This window comes from Dama dama, chromosome 9 (assembly GCF_033118175.1).
Source record: "Dama dama isolate Ldn47 chromosome 9, ASM3311817v1, whole genome shotgun sequence".
Taxonomy (NCBI): Eukaryota; Metazoa; Chordata; class Mammalia; order Artiodactyla; family Cervidae; genus Dama; species Dama dama.
The window spans coordinates 48,320,386-48,333,461 of NC_083689.1; the positions used below are offsets into that span (position 1 = coordinate 48,320,386).

Below are 13,076 nucleotides of genomic sequence, written 5' to 3' on the forward strand. Positions count from 1 at the left end.
AGATAACCAGGAAGGCAGGCTGCCAGAAGTGCAGCTGCTTTACTTTCCTTTGCAATCCTACTTTGCTATGGTTATCAATAAACCACAGTACATAGCCATAAACTAGATCTAAAGTAGGATCTAGAAATGTATGTGGAATTCACAGAAGCAGAGTCCCAGTGCTAAAAGGAACAAAAGCTAATACATTTTCTTTTTTTTCCTCCCAGACATACACTACCCATCTATCACCACCCAGTGAAGGACACACCATTAAAATGAAACACACTCATAAAATCATGAATTTATATCTTTGCCATTTATTTTTTAAAATCTTATTCAAAATATTAAATAATACAATTTCAGATATGAAAAAAATTACTGCAATAACAGTTCAGGTGTACTTCCACTGTGCCTCCCTTCCTTACTGTAACAGTAAACTGTCCACCCTAGAGAAATGATGGACGACCCTGCCTCTTCCATCTCTACACAAACCACATGCCCACTAGCTCACCTGGGTTTTGTGAGTGGTGTTTTACATATATTAGGGGTTGTGTTTTCTAAAAAGTTGTTGTGACACCTGTAAGTCAACCATGTTTCAAATCACATATTTACATACTGATCAACTCCTTATGATAGAAAGACAAGTCAAATTAAATATAATAAGTAATTTCCAGTTGCTATTAAAAAAGAAGAAACAAAACAAAGGGAGAGTCAGTGTACATATACAGCCTTTATGTATACAAACAGGTATAATTTTAATTTGAAAGACCTAGATACAATATTATTTAAATTACAATGTCTCCTAAAATTCATTCAAACTTACTATAAAAAATAAGCAAGTGAACAAATATGATATAATTTTAAACTCTGCCCCTTGCTTGAAAGCTTGGAGGAACCCGTGCTACAATCAATTGCTAAGTAAAAGCAATTGTACGTGTATTTAATATTTCACGACAATTTCTACCTCTAAATTTAATTCAGTAATTGAAACCAAAAAAGCTATCTATAACATTTTATTTACGTCCACTGCAAACTGCAGAGTCTCTATTGCCAGAATTTCTAGACACATTTATTAATGTGCTACTTAAAATCGTGGTCAGAATGAGTAATAATAAATTATACATAAATTATCCAAAAATACCCAAAGCAATTTTCCTGGAAGAAAAAAATGTTACTTATATGTATAGCATTATTACATATATCCTTGTAGATTACAGTTTGACAGCACAAAGAAATGTGTGCTTAATAAACAGTATTTGGATGGCAGAAAGAGAATCTGAGTCAGCAGTATCAGATGTGTTAGAATTTAATTGTAAGTGTGGGATTTTTTAAAAGTAGCATTACTAACACTTCCAGAAGAAGTACAATAAAGAAATCTAAAACAACAAAAAACTAACAGATAATGCGTAGCTCCACATTTTGGACACCTGATTGAATTCACCTCTAAAAATGTAGATAAAAAAGTATATACTCCTTGTTCATGATACTTAATTTCCAAAGCACCAAGGCAAAATAAAGAGAGGCCTACCTCTCATTTAAGTATGAACTGCCAATGGCAAACATCTGCACAATATCATATAAAAAGTCAAGCAAATAAAATTACATAATAAGCAAATGCAAATCACAGTGCTTTAAAATATATAATCATTGGTAATCTTCAGAGAAGGCATTGCTTCATTAACATTCTGGTCGAGACGATGATATTCCACTGTTTTGGAACAAAAACCATCACGCCATTTCCTGCTTTGAACCAGAAGGAAAATCTGGAATAAAACAAAATAAATCATATATTCAAAAGAGAAAATAGAGGACACGCTAAAAGTTTTTATAACTGAAATATCTGTCTCCTAGGTTCCCAAATACAAAAGTAAAATGTCAACAACAAAAGTGCTATTTTGTTTTCCATCTTGTAAATAAGCTGAAACAGTGCTTTTTAAATTTTAATATATATAGAAGTCCCTGCTACAGACTGATTCCTGGCCTCCCTCTTCAGAGATGAGCTAATAGACAGTAGTGGAGCCCAGGAACCTACCTGTTTAACAAGTCCCTCAGGTGTTTAGGCCCTCAGGGCTTCCCTGGTGGCTCAGAGGGTAAAGCATCTGCCTACAACGTGGGAGACCCAGGTTCAATCCCTGGGTCGGAAAGATCCCCTGGAAAAGGAAATGGCAACCCACTCCAGTACTCCTGCCTGGAAAATCCCAAGGACAGAGAAGCCTGGTAGGCTACAGTCCATGGGGTCGCAGAGTCAGACATGACTGAGCAACTTCACTTTCTTTCTTTAGGTGTTTATAATAGAGATGGTCCAACACTGAACACTGGAATAAAACATAACTGTCATTCAAAATTTCATCCACTTACAAATACTTACAGAGCTAGTGAGAGACCACTTAACCACAAATAAACCAACTCAAAACCAAAAATGAGATACTGGAATCACTGATTCTCTAAGCTGGAAGGCATTCTGAAATTACCTTTGCATCATTTTGCAGGTAAGAAAATCAACGTCCTAAAGGGGAAGTGGGTGCTAGGAATCAGAAAGCAAGTTACAACAAAGTCAAGAACTGAGATTTCCTGACCAGTAAGTATTAAAAAGGACACTGTGTTTGATTGCCCTTTAGTATTTAAAGTTTAACTATTTAGCTCAGGGACTGCAGAGCACCCTGATGAACCCTCACACCAAGTTATCCATACAGTCCTATTTATGCCTCCTCTGCCTCATGTCATCCAACAAACCAATTTCAGTACAGCAATGTTCATCATATTACTATTTCTGGATCAAAAACTGAAAACAATCTAAATACTCAACAGGAAAATAGTTAAATTATGTAGCTATTAAATCATGTTTTTAAAGAAAATTAATGATATGAAAAACGCTGATTTGTTAGGTAAAAGGCAAGATATAAAACTCTATACGAAATCAAGTTAATTTAAAAATTATTAGCATACACATATATATCTGAATTATACACACATTTACAGGCCAGAAATATACCAAAATGTTAATAATGCTCAGCTTTGGGTAGTAGCTTACACTTTCTTTTCTACATTTTTCTGTGTCCCTAAAAAAGACATCTAATACTTTAACAACCAGGGGAAAAAGATATCAAAATATCATTAAGTTCAATGTAAATAAATTAGAAGTCCTAAATTAACATCTCTCTCCACAAGTACTCCCAAAGAAGTTGTTTGTTGTTGTTGTTAGTCGCTCAGTCGTGCCTGACTCTTTGCGACCCCATGGACTGCAGCCCACCAGGCTCCTCTGTCCATGAGATTTTCCAGGCAAGGATACTGGAGTGGGTTGCCCAATGAAGTAGCGATGCTAAATTAAGACATAAAACCTTTTAAAAAAAATCATCGGGCTTTGGTTTTGCTCAAAATCAATTGGCTTCTTTTTTAGAAGCACATTTAGTGGAATTCCCTGATAGCTCAGTTGGTAAAGAATCCACCTGCAATTCAGGAGACCCTGGTTCAATTCCTGGGTTGAGAAGATCCACTGGAGAAGGGATAGGCTACCCACTCCAGTATTTTTGGACTTCCCTTGTGGTTCAAATGGTAAAGAATCCACCTGCAATGTGGGAGACCTGGGTTCCATCCCTGGAGAAGGGAAAGGCTACCCACTCCAGTATTCTGGCCTACAGAATTTCATGGACTGTATAGTCCAAGGGGTTGCAAAGAGACAGACATGACTGAGCAACTTTCACTCACTCACTCACATGTAGTAAAGCATTCTGTCATTTGTTAAAATACACACAGACATATAAGCTGATGAGACATCACAATATTTTACCATCAACTGAAACCTGATTAAAAGAGGAAAAAAAACCTCTGAATAAGCAAAAGCATTAATAAGAAGTATGACTGAGATAATAGAGGGCAACTAGAGGGGGTGAAAAAATCCCAAACTTACCTTCCTTTTGTTGTGATATGTAATATAAACAATAGCAATACAAAAAGCAAAAATAATAAGGTGGAAAAAGAAATGGCTATCTTCCTCTTCTATATTTGAGGGTGGGGTTTTAAAAGGTCTCTCTGACTGTTCAATTTCCATGTAGCCCCTGTTTTCTTCCAAGGCTTCACTGGACTCATCATCCCGGGGGCTGGTGGTCCAGTCATAGTCTGGTTCTCCATAATCCCCGTTGTCCAGAGTGTCTTTGGCAGTGGACGGAGAACTGTTCAGTGTGAGAAGATCCTCCTCCTCTATGCTAGGATCTTCATTGTTATCAACTTCCTCTTGGAACAGAGCAGTAGTAGGCGAGGGGCGAGGGGCCACGGACGCCGCTCCACTTTTTTCTGTGCTAGTTGTGGGAGTGAGAGTGGTGCTGATTCGGGAAGTAGAAGGTGTGGTTTGGTTCTCCTTTGTTAAAGCATTCGTATTTGGAGTAGAAACATCTGACTTGAGTACAGGCTGGCTCCATGAATCAGTCTGTGATAGAACTAAAATAAGTAAAGAAAGAAATGTTACACTGAAATCTCCATATTTATCTCCACCACGCTAGAAGGAAATACACCTATATTTTTCACTAAGCTAGGATCAGTCACCTTTCTGTTCTGCAGCTAGGATAGAGAACGGGTACTGAAATCCAACCTTTGTGAAATTAAAACAGAGGGCACAAGCTCTGTGTGGACTTTGCCAGTGTGACCTAAAGTCAGATCCCTCTCTATTCTTTCTTTTTCTTATGGAGGAAGGCTATAAAATGCAACAGGTCTCTTATGATGCTTAAGTTCTTACTATCTGGCAAGGCAACTATTATCTGATGAATATTTCATTTTCTATTTTTCACTTTTTTATTTCATTTTAAATGCAACACCCCCAGATGTACATGTTATGCTGTCAGCAATTATTCTGTATTTTCCTAGTCTGTTCACCCTTCTAGACCATTCAGTTTCCTCTGTCCTCAAACTTCTAAAACCTTTTCTGTTGTCCTCATTTTCAAAGGCTAATATAACTTCCTGACTTCTCTGAGAAAAACGAAGCCCTCAAAAGAGAAGGTCCACAAACTACCAGAACTCTGGGCTCATGAGTCCAACTGTCTACCCGACATGTCCACTTAGATTTGTCATTCAAATTAACATGCTCAAAATGAAATTCTGACTTTCACTGCCAGGAAGATGGAGTAAATGTATTTTTCCCTATTCTTCCCACTAAAAACAAATAAAACTATATTACATATAAAATAACATAACTCAATTGTGAAAGGTGGAAAGAATAAGGCAGAGCGATCAGAGACCTCAGGACCTGAGAAACCACCCAGAGTTGACTATCCTGAATTTTCTTTTTACCTCATGTATTCCAGACTTGGAGCTGAAGAATCCAGTAACCTGGAAACACCCAGGAGTATGGACAAAATGGGCCCCCAAAAAAGCCTGCTCTCTCGCCAGAAGATCAGGAGAGAGGCAGCCTAGCAAGAAAGAGAACTTTTGGACGACTGCTCTTACTCTCTCCAAACAAACAGCACCACTCTCCACTCACACTTACAGCAGCAAAGAGCAAGTGGGGAACCTAGACTACCACCCTGACCAAGCTGCAATGAGGTGCCCCTTCCCCTCCATAATAGGATGTGTCAGAGGAGGCCTAGCAGACAGTCAAGACTTTAGTCATAGCCCAGCAGTAACGAGGCTGTCCCCACCAATATGTCAGTGCAGACCACAAGAGGAGCCAAAACTCCCACCTCTGCCCAGAACTACCAGGACCACCACTGTCCTTAAGGCATCAACACAGATCAAGTAGAGACCCTAGATTTCTAGCTCTAACTGCAAGTAATGTGCACCAACCCCCACCTCCCCTGTCAGAGCAATGTCATAAAAAGCAACTAAAAGAGAAAGTTTAAGACCAGAATCTTAAAAACACAAAGCACCACAATTTACCCCATATGAAATACGTAATTTGAACAGCCCTTGAACTATTAAAGAAACTGAATTCTTAATTTTAAAACTCCCCAAAATTAAATATCCCAGCCCACGTGAGAATGGAGAATTCACTGGAAAATTTCACTGGAGAATTCTACCAAATGTTTAATGAAGAGTTAACACCAATTCTATACAACCTCCTCCAGAGACCTGCAGAGGGAACACTTCACGATTCCTTTTATGAAGCTCCTGAAACCAAAATCAAAGACACTACAGAAAAAGAAAATTACAGATTGGTATCTTTCATGAACAGAAATGCAAAAATTCTTAACAAAATATTAACAAATAGAAACCAGCAATATAAAGTTCCCTGGTGACCTAGTGGTTAGGATTCCAAGCTTTCACTGCCCAGGTTCAATCCCTGGCTGGGGAACTGAGATACCGCAAATCACATAGAACAGCCAAAAAAAAAAGAAATCAGCAATATATAAAATGATACTCCGTGATTAGTAAGGTTTATTACAGAGATGCAAGACCGCCTCAATACTCAAAAATCAATGTAATCTAACATATTAACAAGTTAAATGAACCTTGGCATAAGTCTCACACCTTTCGCAAGAATTTACTAAAAACTGGATCACAAATTTAAATGTAAAACTACACAGATTTTAGGGGCTTCCCTGGTGGTATACTGGATAAGAATCCGCTCCCAATGCAGGGGACATGGGTTCGAGCCCTGGTCCAGGAAGATCCCACGTTCTGTGGAGCAACTAAGCCCACGTGCCGCAACTACTAAGCCCATAGGCCTAGAGCCTGTGGTCCACAACAAGAGAAGCCCACACACCACAATTAGAGAAAGCCCTCACACAGCAACGAAGACCCAACACTACCAAAGTTTAAATAAATTAATTAAAATAATAATAATTTTTTTTTAAAACTACACAGATTTTAGAAAAAGACCTCCAAAAAAATCTTCAGAATCTTGGCCTAGATAAATTCTTAGACCTGATACCAAAAACACAATACATAAAAGGAAAAATTCATAAATTGGATTCTGTCGAAATTTTAAAACTTTTGTTCCCTAAAAGACTTTTGTGAGGAAGAAAAGACAAGCTACCAAGCGGAAGAAGTATCTGTAAGCCCCATACCCAACAAAGGACTAACATCCAGAATACATGAAGAATTATGACAACTCAAAAGTGAAAAAGCAAACAATCCAATTAGAACATGGGCAAAAGACATAAAGAGACATTTCACCAAAAAGAGTATACAGATGGCAAATAAGCACATGAAAAGATGTTAACCATTAGCGAAATGCAAATTAAATCTCAATGAGATATCACCATACACCTATCAGAATGGCTAAAATAAAAAATAATGACCATGTCAAATATTGGCAAGGATGCAGGGTAACAAGATCACTCACATGTTGCTGTGGTTATGTAACATGTGACAACCATTTCAGAAAACAGTTTGGTAATTTCTTAAACTAAATGTGCAACTACCACATGACCCAGAAGTTACAGTCTTGGGCATTTATCCTAGAGAAATGAAAACTTATGTTCACATAAAAATCTTTGCATAAATGTTTATAGCAGCCTTATTCATAATAGCCAAAAACTGGAAACTCAGATGTTCTTCAATAGATGAATGGGTAAACAAAGGGTAGTACACATCCATACCAAGGAACATTACTCAGCAATAAAAAGGAACAAACTATTAATACATGAAACAATTTAGATGACTCTCCCAAGAATAATACTAGGTAAAACCAGCCAACTCCCAACAGCTACGTATTATATGATTCTATACATCGCATTCACAAAATGATAAGATTATAGAAATAAAAAATATTAGTGGTTGCCAGGAATCCAGGAGGGAATAGGGATAGGGAAAAAGTGAGGGTGACTTTTTAAAGAGCCACAGAAAAAATCCTTATGGTGATGGAAATGCTCTGTGTTATCTTGACTGTATCAATATCAGTGTCTGGTTGTGGTATTGTCCTACAGTTTTGCGGGATACTATCACTGAGAAAAACTAGGTAAAGGGTACACAGAATTTCTGTATTTACAACTGCAAGTGAATTTACAATTATTGCAAGATGAAAAGGTCAAAGACATGAATTTTTACTCCCCACCCCAAAAAGAGAAGACAAAGAAACAACAACAAAATAAAAACCCTGTTCTATCTATAGTCTCCTTCTCAGTTATGACAACTCCATTTTTCTGTTGTTCAAACCTAAAGCCTTGCAGTCATTATTTTAACACCCCACATCCGATCTGTTACCCTACCTTCAAAATATATGAAGAATTTGAAGAGTTTTCACCTCTCCATTGCTACTGCCTAATCCAAGTCATCATCATCTCACCTAGATTATTATAGTAGTCTTCTAAATAATCTGCCTGCTTCTACCATAATCCCCAGTGTCCACTCTCAACATAACTGCGAGAGTCACCCTGTAAAACCTTATATTAGATGATGTTACTGCTCTGCTTAAAACCACCTAGTAGCTCTCCATTTCTCTCAAAAGTGAAATTCAAAGCCTTTATAATAGCGTATAAGCTCCTATATGACCTGGTCCCCATTATCTCAACGCTATTACCTCTTACTAATCTTCCAAACTATTCTATCCCCACTGCCTACTTAACAGATAGCAGGCACTCAATAAACACTGAATATGCTCTTGACCCAACTCTCACCACAAATCCTACACTGCTTCCCAAGTAGTGTTTCTGTACCTACCACACCCTCTCCAAAGCCTTTCTCTTAGTTCTTAGCCAGGTAAAACCCCACTCACTCTTCTAAGGGTATCTCCAACATCACCCTATTTGTTGTAACTCTGATACCTAGCATCAAGCAGGAGTCCACCAGGAAAGCTCCAGACAGGAGGAGAGTTAAGTGCTTGCTTCAGCAGCACATATACTAAAATTGGAATGATACAGAGAAGATTAGCATGGCCCCTGCGCAAGGATGACACGCAAATTCGTGAAGCGTTCCATATTAAAAAAAAAAAAAAAACAGGAGTTAATAAATACTGTTCAAGGAGTAAAAATGTGGAAATTAGTAGGACTTCCCTGGTGTTCCAATGGTTAAGATTCTGTGCTTCCACTGCAGTGGGCATGGGTTTGAACCCTGGTTGGGAAACTAAGATCTTGCATGCCTTGCAGTGCATCCAAACAATAAAAAACACTAGACATTACATTCAAGAAAACAAACTAGGAATACATCTGAAACATTTGGTGTAAATTAGATCAACCTTCTGGACCACCACTCCTTCAAAGAAAAGAGGCTGATTCAGTCAGCTATGACATGTATTGAGAACAAAGCAGTAACTCTGACTTCACAGATTTACTTGTTCAAGTTTATATATATATATATGTATATAACTTAGATTTCTAAATGTATGTTCCATCTCTACCCTTCCCTATTTGATATTACCTCTCTAGTTAAAAGTTAACTTTTTAAAAATTAAAAGTTTTTAATTTCTCTTCTGCTGGTCCCTTTTTTAAAACCTGCTTACAACGTATCAATATTTCTCTGAGAATTCATTCACACATTGAATTCTGAGAAACAATGCCTTAAAAATTAAATACATTACATATTAAATAAATTAAGGCAACATCTGGGAGCAATATGATGGCAGAATGTAGAAAGTAGGCATTTTTGAAATAGCATGGCAGACTTGGTCTTATAGTGAGTATCCCGTAATCCAAAATAATGCTTACATTAGTTTTTTTTAATTCATAACACGTAAAACTAAAAAAAGTCTCAGAGATTGCCAAGAATACACCCAAGCACTGAAAGTTTAAGAAACTTAACATGGAACAAGTTTAAATAAAACTGATATGGCAACTTTCTAACGTTCTATGGTTACTTGAAGTTTGAAATTCAATATGTTCTAGCTGGACTTTCATTTTCTTCTGACAAGAGTAACTACTTTGAAATCACTCTACCCTAAGGCACACTTACAAAGAACATCTGTATTAGCCAAAGTTCTACACATGCTACACTGTACTGCAAGGACCTGCCTCCCTATTAAAAGCACATGTCAGAAGATTTTCAACCATGTCTTAAAAAGTTGTTTCTGAAACTATAGTTAACAGCTACATATACCCCCAAACCATATATCTTAAGTATTCCAGCAAGAAATATAAATGTTTATATGTCAGTTTTTTCTTAGATGATTAAATGACCAAAACAACCATGCTACTTAAATACTTTAGGAACAGGAATACTTGCATCAGCAAGAGAAATCCCCCTTATTTACTAGCTATGAAAGGACCTTGGGAAAATGGACCACAGTCCTTCCCCAGACTTACAAACACTTCTGGGAGGGTGGTCCACACACCCTCAGTGCTTCTGGGGAAACCCAAGTAAGTAACCACAGCACTGTAGCAGAGGAATGTACGGCTAGACAGCCTCGCTGGCAACTTAAGTGAACACTATCCCACTCATACTGTTTTTCATCTGAACTCAGAAAAGATTTAGGCATAAGAACGATTGTGCCTTGGCCTGAAAATAAAAAGGAGCTACTACACAGGATACTGCTTAAAAGCATTATAAATTCTTATTAGTGCATTTGTTCCTCCCAAGTCTCAGAACACAGTTTACAGGTTTCATTTCTCAATAAGGCCTTCGATACTTGATTAACAATGTAACATTTCTAAGAAAAGGAATACCTAATCATGTAGCATTATTTAAAATAGCCAGGACACAGAAACAACCAAGGAGCCCATGGATCAAGGAATGGATAAAGAGATTGAGGTATATACACAGGATGAATTATCATTCAGACATAAGAGAATGGAATCTTGCCATCTGCAACAACATGAGGAGATATTCAGGGCATTACACTAACGTGCAATAGGTCAGTAAGAGAAAGACAAATATCATGATTTAATTTACATGTGGCATTTAAAAAACAAAACAAAAAGCTAAACTCATAGATACAGAAAACAAAATGGTGGGGGAGGCAGGGGGAGAGAATGGAGGTGAAGGGAATCAAAAGATACAAGCTTCCAGTTATAAATTAAATAAGTCGTGTAGATGCAATGTACAGCATGGTGACCATAATTAATAATACTGCATACTGGAAAGTTGCTAAGAAAGCAAATCTTCAAAGTCCTCTCCATAAGAAAAAAAATTGTTAACGATGCAGGGTGCTGGATGGCAACCAGACTTAATGTATACAAACATCAAATTATTATGCAGTACACCTGAAACTAATATGTCAATCATGACTCAAAAAACTAAAAAAGAAACACTTAAATCCTACAGATCCATCAAAATGAAGCAGGGCTATCTAGGACACAGAGGGACACAAGAGGGGGACTACGTTTACAAGGAATCTCACTTGTCCCAGAACTCCTGTCCTCCTCCCAAGCCCCTCAGAAGCCCAACACTCTAGCATTCTGGCTCTTTACCAAGCACCAGAACCTCCCAGTCCTGAGATGTAACAGTACTCAAAGACAGTTCTTTTTCCCTTTTGCTCTCCCAAATATGCCATCAGCTCAGTCCAGTCACTGCCCCTACCCAACCTTCCTCTTTACGGTTGATCTCACCGTCCCTTGGCCCAGCTAAACCCCCGGGCACCCACCCCTGACCTTGGGACTACCTCTGGATACCACACCTTCTAATCTCCTCAGCACCTGTCCCCGCTGTCCTCTCTTCTAGACCCTCCTAACTCCCTTCTCTATAAAGAAAAAGGAAAAAAAAAAGAAGGTTGTGTGACATTCCAGCGCCACAACAATCAAGCCATTAGCCACTGCAAGTGCCCATCACAGTGGGCCTGAGGGGAATTCAGGATAGAGAAAAGCAGGATGAAGTATTCTGCCTTGGATATACGGGTCCTATCTAAGGAAATGCCTCTTTAAGGAAAAACTTCAATAACCCCAGATTCCTGTCTCTTCCCAAACAGAGAAAGTACTAAAATTATAACCTTCAGATCTGTTGTTATTAGCAATAATCTTCTGATGTTCGACTACATGTCCCAGCAAAAAAAAAAAAAAAAAAAAATCATACATATTCTGGCTCCTCCCTTGACCTCTTCGACCAGTTTCCCAGAACTGAAAAGCTGGCTCCGCCCGGTACAACCTTTAGTAAGACATTGAATAAACTCAACTCTCAGCTCTTACAGTTGTGCGTTTTTTGTGTCTTTTTGTTTTGTTTTTTTACTCCACGCCTCCAAGGAATTTTGGAGACCGCATCACCGCCATTCTCTGTGGCAAACCATTCTTCAAGACTCTCTAGACTGCACGGCCACTCAGCCCTCCCCGCCCATCTACACACTCGCTCCCCGGGTCCCCGGAGCTTTCAAGCCCACTTCTGAGGCCTCTCAAAGACCCTACCTTCACAGACCCCTTCAGACAGCCTCCCTCGCCACAGACCTTCAGACAGCCTCTCCAGGGCTGTAGAGACCCTGTCCCTCTAGACACCGCCACCTGCTCCGGACACTCGGAATCGCCCGTTCCCTGGTCGGGCCCGTCTTGGGGTTCCGCGCCGGGGCCCGCCCCGTCTTCCCGCGCCCGCCCTGCAGCCGCGCCCCCTTTACCGCTGGGCATGATGGCGGATGCAAGCAGGAGAGCCAGGACCAGCGGCCGCGCCAGCCCTCCGGGGACCTGGACACCTGGCCTGGGCGGCAGATTTGCTTGCTCGGCGCCGCGCATCCTCCCCCGGGCGGCGGCAGCCATAACGGTCTCGGCTACGAGCCTGCGCGGTTGCTAGGCTCTGCGTCGTGACGTCAGACACTACGTAAAGCATCGCGGCGTCCGTAGGCGTTTGCGACTCAGCGTGATGACGCCACGGCCAGGACTGGCGCTCTCGAAACGAGAACGAAGGAGAGGCACAGCGGGATTTGGGACAAGGGGGAGCACGTTAAAGTCGGCTGCAAACTAAGGATGTAATTTGTAAGGTGTGAAGAGGGTCAGAGCGAGCCTCTCCCTCCCACTTGACGGGCTACTATACAGCTAATTGTTTTAGAACATTTTTTGAAGTATTTAACTTCGTAGTAGAGTGATCCCAAAAGAGAAATAACTGCCCTCCCCTCCCAAAAGCAAAGGAAACATAAAGAATGGGTGGTGGAATTTTAGGTTAATGTTTTATTTTTTACCTTTCCCCATAATCATTTATTACTTCAACAAATACTTAGCACCTCTCCATGTTTCAGTATACAGCACTGAAAGAAACTCCCACCTTTGAGGAATTTCTTTTCCTGTGAGGCAGACTATAGTGTAAAATATATACTATATATA

The 13,076-nt window shown here is 39.4% G+C and overlaps 1 protein-coding gene and 1 non-coding gene across 2 annotated transcripts; one reads left to right on the forward strand and one right to left on the reverse strand.

The window, feature by feature from the left end:
* Nucleotides 1–276: 276 nt before the first annotated feature.
* On the reverse strand, nt 277–12,554 carry C9H5orf15 (chromosome 9 C5orf15 homolog). Its single transcript, XM_061151303.1, has 3 exons — nt 12,377–12,554; nt 3,887–4,413; nt 277–1,742 (listed from the first exon to the last, which is right to left on the reverse strand). The coding sequence occupies exons 1-3, from the start codon at nt 12,513–12,515 to the stop codon at nt 1,611–1,613; spliced, it is 798 nt and encodes a 265-aa protein (XP_061007286.1). The 5' UTR covers nt 12,516–12,554; the 3' UTR covers nt 277–1,610.
* Nucleotides 8,725–8,831, forward strand: LOC133062958 (U6 spliceosomal RNA). Its single transcript, XR_009694277.1, has one exon. It is a non-coding gene; the product is annotated as a U6 spliceosomal RNA (small nuclear RNA).
* Nucleotides 12,555–13,076: the final 522 nt, after the last annotated feature.

Bases quoted from the DNA above. Each gene is read 5' to 3' on its own strand.
- C9H5orf15 (XM_061151303.1), bottom strand. From the start codon at position 12,515: ATGGCTGCCGCCGCCCGGGGGAGGATGCGCGGCGCCGAGCAAGCAAAT. The intron at 4,414-12,376 runs GTAAAGGGGGCG...TACTTATTTTAG, and splicing joins ATCCGCCATCATGCCCAGCG to TTCTATCACAGACTGATTCA. The intron at 1,743-3,886 runs GTAAGTTTGGGA...GTTTTATTCCAG, and splicing joins CATATCACAACAAAAGGAAG to ATTTTCCTTCTGGTTCAAAG.